This window comes from Tamandua tetradactyla, chromosome 22 (assembly GCF_023851605.1).
Source record: "Tamandua tetradactyla isolate mTamTet1 chromosome 22, mTamTet1.pri, whole genome shotgun sequence".
Classification (NCBI taxonomy): domain Eukaryota; kingdom Metazoa; phylum Chordata; class Mammalia; order Pilosa; family Myrmecophagidae; genus Tamandua; species Tamandua tetradactyla.
This window is the reverse complement of record NC_135348.1, coordinates 29816293-29828798: the sequence shown is the minus strand read 5'-3', so window position 1 is coordinate 29828798 and position 12506 is coordinate 29816293. Positions and strand designations below refer to the sequence as shown.

The 12506-nt window shown below is 36.0% G+C and overlaps 1 protein-coding gene across 1 annotated transcript in view; it reads right to left on the bottom strand.

Moving 5' to 3' along the window:
* Positions 1–2056, bottom strand: part of SLC7A11 (solute carrier family 7 member 11) — a 64502-nt gene extending 62446 nt beyond the window's left edge. The window contains exon 1 of the mRNA XM_077140018.1: positions 1298–2056. Within this exon, the coding sequence (XP_076996133.1) occupies positions 1298–1574 (277 nt within the window). The 5' untranslated portion in view covers positions 1575–2056. The remainder of the gene's footprint in view (positions 1–1297) is intronic.
* Positions 2057–12506: the final 10450 nt, after the last annotated feature.

Sequence of the window (12506 nt, the reverse complement as noted above, 5' to 3'; positions counted from 1 at the left end):
TTAAATACCTAATAATTCCTTTATAGATCTTTGTATACTAACCAAGACTTTGATTTAACAAGTTTTATCTAAAATGCCTTCTTCCTAGTAATGGAAGTTTGATGTCTCCAGAGGAAGGACAAAACCAATGAATGAAAACATTTCAGGGCCTGAGTAGAAAGAATGAATGGCTTGGTTTGTGGCTGACCAAGAGTTAGCCCCTGGTCATAGAATTAGGACAGAGTTAGGACTTTTAATGAAATAGTGTCTTTAAAATTAGAGCACACTATTTTCTAGAGAACAACTGTATTTTACACATTTACCTCATATCAGAAATCAAATTTAGTTTAGTTTTTCTTTTTTTTTTTGCCCATTCACCAGATTTTGTCAACTTAAAACTAACTCAGGTAATTTTACAGCAATTTGCCCACCTCATGAGAAGGCATCTGTCACCCATTTACCTTTAATTCTCAGATCAATAGAATAAACCTAAATTTGGAAGAAAAATTACTACTCATACTTTTACCAGTTCTGTTCAGATTAACTCAGTAAACAGATGGACAAATTATGTAGCTTCCATGAGACACAGGGAGATATATATATCTCAGGAAAAAAACGGCAAACTAACACCCAATCAAAGTTTCACAACTCATGTTACACAAGTTTACAGGTACCTGGAAGAGATGAAAGGTTGAAAAAAATTTGAAATATGCTCAGACCATTGCAATATTCCCACTCATCATAGGGATTGGGCTAGATGCCCTGTCATATCTTTCCATGTCACAGACTTTTGAAAAAAAATTAGGAACTGGCAAACATCTGAAGTTAAAAATTTTAAAAGGAAAATACTGCCACCCTTTTGTTTCGGCCGTAAAAAATCAGTAAAAACTTCTGTGGAGCACTCACTTCTATGTCTAAAAGGGCCATGCTGGGTTTCACTTCGCAGGTGTTTCATTCAATGTGCCAGCTGCCAGGATGCCCAAACATACCTAACGAGGCACACCTGCCCGGGACAGCACGCTCCCCTGTCTTTCCCCGGGTCATCAAAGTTAGCCTTTGCTCTCGTTGCCACAGGGAAAAGTCAGAAACCACTATCTTAGGAAAAGAGAGCACAGCTGCAGGCGGCAATGTGAAGGAATTCAGGACTGGGCTAGCAGTAGACTCTGTCTGGGCAGTTCCCACGCCTAAGAAAAAAGCAGCAGGTTCTATGTAGCCTTTACCATTCACTCCTAAAAAAAAAACCACCACCACTTGCTTTCCCAGAGAGTAAACCGCCCGGCCCCACAGCCACACCCCCGGGAGAAGAAGTGGCACTCACCAAATAGTGAAAGGATCCCACAGGCCGTCCAGATAACCAGAGACATGCCCACGCTGCCGGTGTTCTGGAGCACGCCCTTGGGAGAGATGAAGATTCCCGCTCCAATGATGGTGCCAATGATGATGGAGATCCCCCTCAGCAAAGTTATTTTCTTCTTCAGCACCACTTTCTCCTGCCCGGAGGGCTCCTTGCCGCCCACGGCAGGCAGCCTCCCGTGAACACCTCCCGGCAGGTAACCTCCATTGGAAATGGTGGACACCACCGGCTTTCTAACCATGGCAGTGACACACGGGGCGGGGGGGAAAATCAAACAGAGGGGAAAAACAAAACAAAACCAACCAACCAACTTTCAACTTTGGTATCTCTTATTGTGTCTGGCCGAGCTCTTCCTCTCTGCTTTTCAGATTGTCCCTCTCAGGGCTATTGTGTTCACAGGTTAAAAACTCAAAGGGGTGTTTTATTCTTCGCGGCTATCTAATTACTACTGAGAACCACCTGTGTGTTCATAGCGCTCTCCTGCCCTCCACCTCCTCCTGCTACCACTGCCGGCGCGGCCGCTGCTGCCGCCCTATCATTAGAAACCAGCTCAGCTTCCTCGTGGGCTTGTATTTAAGCTCCTGCCTGTCACATCAACTTACTCCAGCTAAATGATGATGCAAATTCTCCAGGTTTGCATCAGCCACATGAGAAGCCTCCAGCATTACTCAGCGCTTTTTTTCTTCCCCAAACTGTAGCAGCGCGTTACCCAACTGGCCCAGGCTTCTCAGAGAACAAAGCACACGCTTAAAAGGGATCTTTACCAATCCAGAAGTAGTAAATTCGGAACAGACTTTCTCAGGAATTTACAGCAACTCCAAGTGAGGGGCAAGACTCTTCCAGCGACAAGAACATGAAAAATGAAACAGGAAGTGATTACTTCATTTTAAGGAGTTTTTTTTTTTCCTTTAACTTGCACATAAAAACCTTTTACACTACCGTTTTAATAATAGAACATAATCCGAGGCTGCGGTGTTTATAACAGCGAAATTTAGCTTTCACAGTGTTTCCTACTTCTTTATTTTTGTGTTTCCTAGCAACGCAGCTAAATCTAATATTTACAAAGATAAAATGATTGTATACTGCAGATTTGTTGTCACAAACATAACAATTGTGAGCTTTATTCAACATTAAAAGATTAAATTATTTCTTACTACCCACTATAAATTAGAATTTAAAATCACCATCTCACTATGACAAATTTTTAAATGATAGCTACTTTGGAAAATTGTGATTTTTCTGATTCCAAAACTAAGTAAAAGGTACATCTTTTTCGTTTGCATTATGTTCCCTCAAATTACCAAAATTCTAATCTCAAAATAACTCAATAATATTACATAAAAACATGCATATAGCAAAAGCCTGAAAAGATATGCACACAAGAATACTTGGGGAAGGTAGTGGTGCTATGTGTGATTTATTTTCTAAATTATATGAACGAAACTGTCTTGATTATAACTTTTAAATGCATTAAAAATGTAAGCTAAGATTAAAATTTTACTTTGAAAAAGTAAGAAAGGCACATTAATTTTGAAGTCTACTTTCTCAAACAAGTGTCCATAAAACACATGCTGAAAGAAGAGAAATCCTAGATACCAGTTACCACTTTTGGCTATGGTTTTATATTTATTTATTTATTTATTTATTTATTTATTTATTTATTTATTTATATAGCTTGGGGTCCAGTGAGAAGAATTGACTTTCTGATTGCCCTGAAACTACATTTACAAACACCATTAAATATGTTTATGAACTTCTGAATGAAAACAAAAGAAACTGTACGAGACATCCATGAGGAAAGGAGTTGGTCAGGATAAAGCAAGAAAGAACAGCCATTAGGAAAGTAGCGTAGAAAAGGTCAGAACCAATTTATGTTATGTTGACACCTGAGAAAATTGCATATCACATCAATATTCTACCAGTCAATTAATGAAACTACATTATTTCCTGTTTTATATTATCTTAAATCCCACATAGTTGACTTTAGGTGTACCAAGACAGGTTTTTATAAAGGTAAAATTAATACATTGCTTAAACTATGTCTCAAAAAAATTAAAATGAGTTGGTCACGCAATCTCACAGAAACTCATAGGAAAGGAAGTTAAGGAAATATTCCCCTATTTCTCCTTCTCTGTTTCTTATGTGTCCTTCCACCCAGACAATTCCCTGATTAATGCACATAATGGGAGAGAAGAGAGGCTTCTGTTTGCCCAAAAGGAGAACTCACTAGCTCTGAAGAAAATTGAGTTAAAAGTAGAAGTAGAACACTAGGAATCTCTCAGAATGACTTTCCACCTCTTACTAACACAAATCCAAACTCCAATTTTAAGTTTTGTGCTAATTGAACTAACTAGTAAATCAAACCTAAACCCCACTAAGCAGGAAGTTAGAAAAATTTCAAAGAAGAAGAACATTTTCTTTCAACATCACATGACTTTCTCTTCCTTTACAGTATTAAAAAATATTTTTTTTATGAAGAAAGTTGCTGAGGTTAGGGTTAATAGCCAAAAGGGTTGTGCTATCTTGTAAAAGAGTCATACTCAAAAATTTCAGAAAGCTGTATGTAGCTTTCAAGACATCAGCATACCTCCTCCAGCCATGCAGAAAATTGCAGAAAATGTGGATTACAAAGAAAATGTTGAATTACCTTCTAGGTTAATATACCCTTATAATCAACAGTTCTAAACTTGTAAACTGGTAAGAATTTGGATGGTCTTCAAATATGTATCATAAAAATAAGTTCAAAGCAAATGGATTTATATTCTTCCTCTTGCTTTAGGCCTTATTTTAAACATTCCTGAAAAATTAAGAGACCATCCTATTCATATAACAAGTATTTATTTAGTGCTTACTGTACACAAGCCATGGTCCCAGCTCCCTAAAAGTATTTCAGAAGAAATAGACTTGATAAATTGTGGTAGCTATCCATTTTATGGTAAAATTTCTGTCCCATATGAATTTGATCATATAGTCCAGGACTGGCTAAAAAAAAAAATTTTTTTTTTAATCATACCCCTTAATGCAGAGTAGAGGCATTTGATTCCGGTTGAGATATTTCTAAACAGAATTAGAGTTAGCTTTCATCGTGAGTTGGAAGGCATAAGGATGTGATATGCTGGCAGCCAGGTACTCTGCCATGTTGCAAAAGTCCTCATAGAATAAAAGAGAATATTCCTAAAGATCTTCTTTTGATTCTAAGAGCTACCTAATATCCTTGCCAGGTATGCTGCCTCATGACACATGCAAAAATCAATTGCACATGGGTCTTAAAGCTAAAAGTGAAGGCAAATTGTCAAAACTTTTAAACATGAGCTTCCCAATATGATACCACTAACCACAGACGGTTGTGAGGACTTACATTATGGCTAGTCCAAATTGAAATGTGTTCTAGGTGTAAAATATCCACTGGAAGTGAAAATTTTAGTTTTAATAAAAAAAAGAACATAAAATTGTGTTAATAATTTTTTTTCAAGTGAATTACACCTGTTTCATCTTACTTTTTAAATGTGGCTACTAAAATTTTAAATTATGACTGAATTGCATATGTGGCCCAAATTGTGTCCATATTACAAATTTTTTGGACAGTGCTGATCCAGAATAAAACATAGAAGAATATGTTCATGAACACGGTATAAACAAGGATTTCTTAAAAGGGACACATAAAGTGCAAACTGGTAAAAGAAAGTTACGTTGGGATACCTTCAAGTTAAGAATCTCAGTTTATGAAAGATTAAAAGATTGCAGCAGTAAACTATAAAATGAGAGAATTTCTGTGCAGTTGGCAAAGGTCTTATATCCAGAATAAATACAACCCGTTAGATAATGGCAAGGGACTTGAACAGACATTAAGTTTATGAAAAACTGCTCAACAATATTTGTCATTAGGGCAATGGAAATTAAAAGCATGAGATAAGCAAGTCCCACTCCTCAGAGTATCTCACGTGAGAAAGACTGACAATACCAGGAGTAGTGAGAGTGTGAAACATTAGAACACTTATTGTGGGAGTGTGAATTGGTGCAATGACTATAGACAACCATTTCATTATTTTGTCCAGTAAAAATGTAGGATATCCACATGCCAAAAAACATGGTTGAGAATATTCATAGCAATTTTATTCATAATTGACAATGACTAATTTGATTATTACAATTTGTTAAATATATTATCGAACATAATTTGCTAAAATTTTTAGGATTTATGTTAAAATAATAAAGGCGAATAATGAGTATATGCCAAATAGTATGAAAATGTAGAGTAAATCGATACACACAGAAAAAAATTAGAATCTGAAATGACACTAGAAGAAATAGAAAAAATGAATACGGGGCAACCCTTTAAGATTGGTAATCAAGGATATATTGTTTTGTGTGTCTAGAGCAAGAGTTGGCAACATTTCTGATAAAGAGCCAAGTAGTAAATATTTCAGACTTTGTGGACACATAAGGACTTTGTCACTTATTCTCTGTGTCTGTATGTTTGTGTCTGTGTTTGATAAGACCCTTTAAAAATGTAAAAATCATTCTTAGCTCCTGTGTAGTTTGCCAAACTTTGATTATAATATCTTGATAGTAAGTAGAATAAGGCAATGCAAAATGATTGCAATGGCTTAGACAGGGGTCTTTGTAAAATAAAGTTTTATTGGAGCACAGCCATGTTTAATCATTTACAACAGCTCTGTGGCTCTTTTCACCCTAAACAGCAGTGTTGAGTATTTTAAATAGGACCAAAAGGTCTTTAAAGCCTAAAATATTTACTATCTGGCTATACAGAAAATGTTTGTCAAATCTGTCTTAGGAAGAAAATACTGAAGCTGACACCCCATTTCTGCTCTGATTTTTTTAAAGCAGTTTTATTGAGATATACTCACATACCATGAAATCATCTATAATTTACAATTCTGTCTCACAGTATATTCACAGTGTTGTACACTTATCACCGCAATCAATTTTAGAGCATTTTCGTTACTCTAAAAAGATAAAAAACCATATTCCTTATACACTGTATTACTGACAATGAACATTAGTTTGGTACCTTCATTACAACCAATGAAAGAATATTAAAATATTACTGTTAATTATTGCCATAGTTTACATTGATGTATTTTTTCCTATATACCGCACTATGGTTAACAACGAATAATAATGATGTATGTTTGTTGTAGTTCATGGAAAAACACCTCAGTCATTGCCCACAACAAGCTTCACTGTGTTATACAGTCCCATGTTTCATCTTCTAGCTTTGTTTCTAGTGGCCTACAGGACCCTAAGCTCTTCCTTTCGACAAGAATCACACGCATAATTCAGAGCTAAGTACACTAAACCTAATGTGCTACCATCTCCTCTACCCACCTCCAAACATTTACAATCAACCTAATAAAAAATTCTGCACAAATTAAGCATCATTTCGACATTCTCTACCCTAATTCTACCCTCTGGTAACCTGTATTCTAGATTTTAACTCTTTGAGTGTGCTTATTATAATTAGACCATATTAGTGAGATTATAAGACATTTGTCCTTTTGAGTCCAGTTTACTTCACTCAACATAATGTCCTCAGTATTTATATACCACGTTTTGTTTATCCATACATTGGTTGACGGACATTTGGATTTGTTTCCATCTTTGGGCAATTGTGAACAATACCACTATGAACATCGGTGGCTAAATATCTGTTCGAGTCCCTGCTTTCAGTTCTTCTGGATATATACCTAGTAGTGGAATTGCCAGGTCACATGGCAATGCTATGCTTAGCTACCTGAGGACCAGCCAGACTGCCCACCACAGCAGTGATACCATGTTAAGTTCCCACTAGCAGTGAATGAGTGTTCCTGTTTCTCCATGTCCTCTCCAACACTTCTAGTCTTCTGTGGGTTTTTTTTTTTTTTTCATTAATACTGGCCATTCTAGTAGGTGTGAAATGATACCTCATTGTGGTTTTAATTTGCATTTCCCTAATATCTACTGCTGCTGAGCATCTTTTCATGAGCATCTTTTCATGAGACAATTGTATTTTCTCTTTGGAAAAATGTCTATTCAAGTCTCTTTTATTTTGGAATGGGCAGGCTCCAGGAATCAAACCTGGGTCTCTAACACAGCAGGCAAGAACTCTGCCACTGAGCCACTATTGCTTGCCTGCATCTTTGCATTTAAAGTCTATTAAATCTAATATTAATATAGCTACCCCAGCTCTTGCTTACTGTTTGAGTGGAATAAGTTTCTCCAATCTTTCACTTTCAACATATTTGTGTCTTTGGTTCTAAAGTGAGTCTCTTGCAGACAGCCTATCACTGTATCATGCTTTCTTATCCACTCTGCCAATCTATATCTTTTGATAGGGGAGTTTAATCCATTAACATTTAATGACATTACCATATAGACAGTACTTACATCAACCATTTCATCCATTGTTTTTTATATAGTCTATCATATTTTAATCTCTTTTTTTACTTTTTTAGTTACACTTACTGACAATCTTCATTATACACTCCCCTCTGAGCTTCTCTTTCCTGTCTGTTCCGTTCAGCCTGCAGAACTCCTTTTAGGGCGTATGGTAGGTTTCTTGTTGATAAATTCTCACAGTTTCTGTTTATCTGTGAATATTTTAAACTAACCCTCATTTTTGAAGGACAGTTTGCCGGATAAAGAATATTTGACTGGCAATTTTTCCCTTGAACTATCTTAAATATATCATATCACTGCCTTCTCACCATCATGGTTTTGGGTGAGAAATCCACAATTAACCTTATTGCATTTCCATTGTATATGATGAAATGCCTTCCTCTTGCTGCTTTCAAGTATGTCTTTTAGCATGTCTCCTCTTTCATGTTTGACATACTGATAAGTATGTGTCTATTAGGATTTATTCTGTTTGCAATATGTTGCACTTCTTGAACATGTATATTTATGCCCTTCTTAAGAGTTGGGAAATGTTTGGTATTATTTCCTTGAATATTCTTCCTGCCCCTTTCCCTCCTCCTCCCATCCTGGGCCACCCATGATACATAGCTTTGTGTGCCTGCTTCAGTCATTGAACTTCTTGATATCCTGCTCCATCTTTTCCATTTTGTTTCCTCTGACTTTCTGTTTGTAATATTTCAACTATCCTGGATTCTAGCTGACTGATTCCTATTCAAATTTGCTGTTGTATGCCCCTCATGTATTTTATTTTCTGTAGGCTGCATGGCTGGAGTCACATTTCATTCTTTTTCCATGTGAGTATTCCCTTACTGCAACACCATTTGTTGAATTTTTCTTTGTTTTGGCTTTCCATTTGTTTGTCTTGCTTGTTTGTTTGTTTGGGAAGTGCATGGGCTGGGAATCGAACCCTGGTCCCCTGCATGGAAGGCGAGAATTCTACCACTGAACCACCCTTGCACCCCCACCTCACGTTTTTGTATCCTCTTCTACAGTGTCTTATTCCCATCGTTTCTGTATATTTCTTTTTATGTTTTCAAATTCTCCTCTGTGTCTAAACCATGTCTTCTTAGAACTGAATTAAAATGAAAATATTATATCTAAACTTGTGGGAAATGGGCAAGGTTATGCTGAGAGAGGAATCTACAGCCCTAATTGTTCACATTAAGAAAGACGAAAACCTAAAAATTAAACAGATAATTATCCACATAAAGATGTAAAGAAATTAGAAACAAATAAGCTGAAAGAAAGTAGACAAAGGGAGATATTAAGAAAATAAAATAAGGAGATGAAGCTAAAGCAGGTAAAATCAACAAACTAAGGCTAGTTCTGTAAGGAGAGTGTCAAAATGAAAGCAAGTCACTGGTAACAGCAGAGAATGCACAAATAAGATTATGAATGATTTCTAAATGTTGTGTTAATTTCTTTTTTTCTTTAATTAATAAAAAAAGATTATGAATAATAAAGGAGACATAGCACTGTTAATGCAACTGAAATTTTTAAAAAATGACAGTAAATGACTATTATCAACAACTTTATTTAGATAAAATTGGAAACCAGGGTGAAATGAACACATCCCCATGGACAGTTAAGTTAACAAAACTAAGCTGTGAAGCCACAGAACACCTGAAAGCCACCTTACAAAAACTTTCAAGATCAGTCCATTTGGGTATGTGGGTACCCGACAACACACCAGTTCCATACATAGGAATTTCATGAACCGAAATTCTTACTCATGTGCACTAAGAGATATCCCCAAGAATGATCAAAATAGCACTGATAATAAAAGCCTGGAGAATGTTAAGCAATTGTGTATTATTCACACAACAAAGCAACAAAGAAACTAGAGGTGCATGTAACCACAAAGAAGCCTCTTACATAATGTTAAGTAAAATAAAGTTGAAAGAGCCACCCAATGTGATGCTCTCTTCATGAAGTTGGAAAGTAAACAAACTACCCACACATACACACACCTGCACAACAAAGATAACACATCCCTAAAAGTCAAGGACATGATAACACTTTCAAATCTAGTGTTACGGATAAGGAGGGAGGCGGTTTAGAGGATGAGCATATGGGTGGCCATGACATGATTTTTAGACAAGTGAACAAATGGGTAAATGAAAAGATGGCCATGCATGGACTAATAATGAGTTTATGCCATGAACCCAGGAATATAATGAATGTAATTCCCTGTGCCCAAGGTCCTAAAGGAAATAAAAAGTAATAGTTGTGTTTCCTAGCAAAAAAAAATTTTAACTGGCTATTTCACACAAAGAAATGAAGAAAAAATTAATATTTCACCCCTGTCAGATTGACAAATACTTAAGATGGATAACATCTGAGTGTTGATGAAGATGGGAGGAAAAGGAAATCTCAACATTGATCAGGAGCATAAATTGATACAATGACTTTAGGGAGAAATTTAGAAATACCAAGCAAAATTGAAGATACATCTACCCTATGAGCTAGGAATTTCAATACCAAAATCAGCCTTAAAGAAATCCCCAACAAGTGCATGAGGAGACATGTACAAAGATCTTTCATTGCAGTAATGTTTATGACAGTGTAGGGGAATGGATAAATTGTGCTTTATTCCTATAAAGTGTGGTGCAGCTCTTAAAACAAATGAACTAGATTTGCACATATTAACATCTCAAAAACATAAGGTTAAGTGAAAGAAGCAAGTCACAGTAGGATACACACAGTATGAGACCATTTATTTGAAGTTTAAAAGAACACAAAGCAATTTTGCACATTGCTTATGAATCTATAACATATGTAGTAAGAGAAGGAAAAAAAAAAACATATGGGAGGGATAATACCAATTCCAGAAGAGTGCTTAACTTTAAGGGAGGAGGAGAAGAAAGAGAAACAGGGATGAGGCCTTACTGTCACCCCAATGTTTAATTTCTTTAAAATAAAATAAGGTGTGAGTGCAAGAAAACCTGGTGAAATGGTATCTGTTAATTCTGAATTGTGCGTGCTATGTCTGTCACATTATTTTCTAAATTTTTCTGTAGGTTTGACTAGCATCCACTCAATTTAATTGCATTATATGCTAAAATAATCTGACATCTCCAATTCTACTTTAAATCCCCATGAACTCCATCATCTCCAACAAGGATTCATACCATATATCAATACAGGAATCAGTGAGATCCTTGGAATGGTTGGGCGTGTCAAGTCTTGACTGTAATTATTATAACCAGCTAAGCCTAAATTCTCACATGAAAGAGAAGAAAAGATTTTGGGAAGAGTATTTATCCTGTAATGTGAATGTTTATCAATCATCAGGAAATGTCTGGGAGAGCTCTGTTGTAACAGATCTCTGGGTTTATACTAAACTTAAAAAACTAAAATCATTCTCAAATAATCAATTCCAAAACACCTAGAGTAAATAGAGTAATTAAAATCTTCACTTTTGGCACCATATTTTGAAAAATGTGTAAGCTCAGAAAAACCTACACAGCAGCAATGTAAGAAACATAAATGCAAGGATAAATGTGGGGCATATGTACAACTGAAATAACATAATTCTTACGGTGTTTCCACTTCAAAAATCCAATTAGTAAAAGAACCTTGTGCCTTGTTTTCAGTCATGAAATTGAGTCATCATAATATAACCACAAGCAAGTCTCAGCTCAGACTTCCACTCCTTATTCTTTTAAGAAGCAGGAAATCTTATAATCTCTGAAGAGGATACACCCTTCATCGCTACTGACAGCATATCTACAGCATGATTTATGACAACATTAGCTAGGAGAATTTGTTAGAAGCCCTTTATACTTTGTACTGTAAAAGTAGCTATTAAAGAACTTTACCAGAGGAAATAGTTACAAATGGAAGTGTAACTGAAAAGAGGGGGTTAATTTTAGTCTCTAAAATAAACAAATCTGCACTTGGTATCTACCAAACAAAACACATAATAAACTGAGATTGAACCTAGTTAAAGTCAATCATGAATTCTATGAAAATCTCAATGTGAAATTCAGGGCCAGACTTCACTAAAATGCTGTCCATTAAAATATCTTACTCACTATTGCAGGTGTCACAAAGAGCCATAACTCAATTCTAAAATCAAAATATTATAAAAACCATTTTGTCAAAATGGGATTCTTTTTCAAATCTATAAAGTTATAAATATTTAAGAAATTTTGCTAAGCAAATTATCTTTCCACCAGAAAATCCTTAGAAGACGTTTAAATGGTATACCAAGTCACACATAGTTCACTGATGCCTACTCCTAAGATGAGAACATCCATCCACTTGGGAAGAACCAGCTTAGTTCATTGGCCCCTTTTGTGTCTGTTTCTCCCCTGCCCATCTGTCCATTTATTTGCCATGTGCCAGGTATTATACTAGGTCCAAATATATAAAGGTTAGTAATAATAAGACGAGCATATGTGCCTGGCACTGCGTAAGCATGCTACAATCCCTAACTTCGTGAAGTTTACAATGACGTGGGAAAGAAGCAAGTCATCAGTTGATTGTGATTGTACTAAGTGCTATAAAATTAACCCCTAGGGATCTAAATAACACATAATGGAGCTGATCTGAAAGTCAGGGATGGTGTCTCAGTAAAAGTACAAGGACACTTCCAGTTTCTACTAATCACCTCCTTACTTTGCCCCAGTTGTCCAATACTGCTTTTTTTCTGAAAACTAATGCTGTGCTCCTACCTACCATACTCTCAGCTCTTTCCACCATTTCACCACACTCCTTCCCCATATCCTGACCTCTCTTTATGAATGAACCC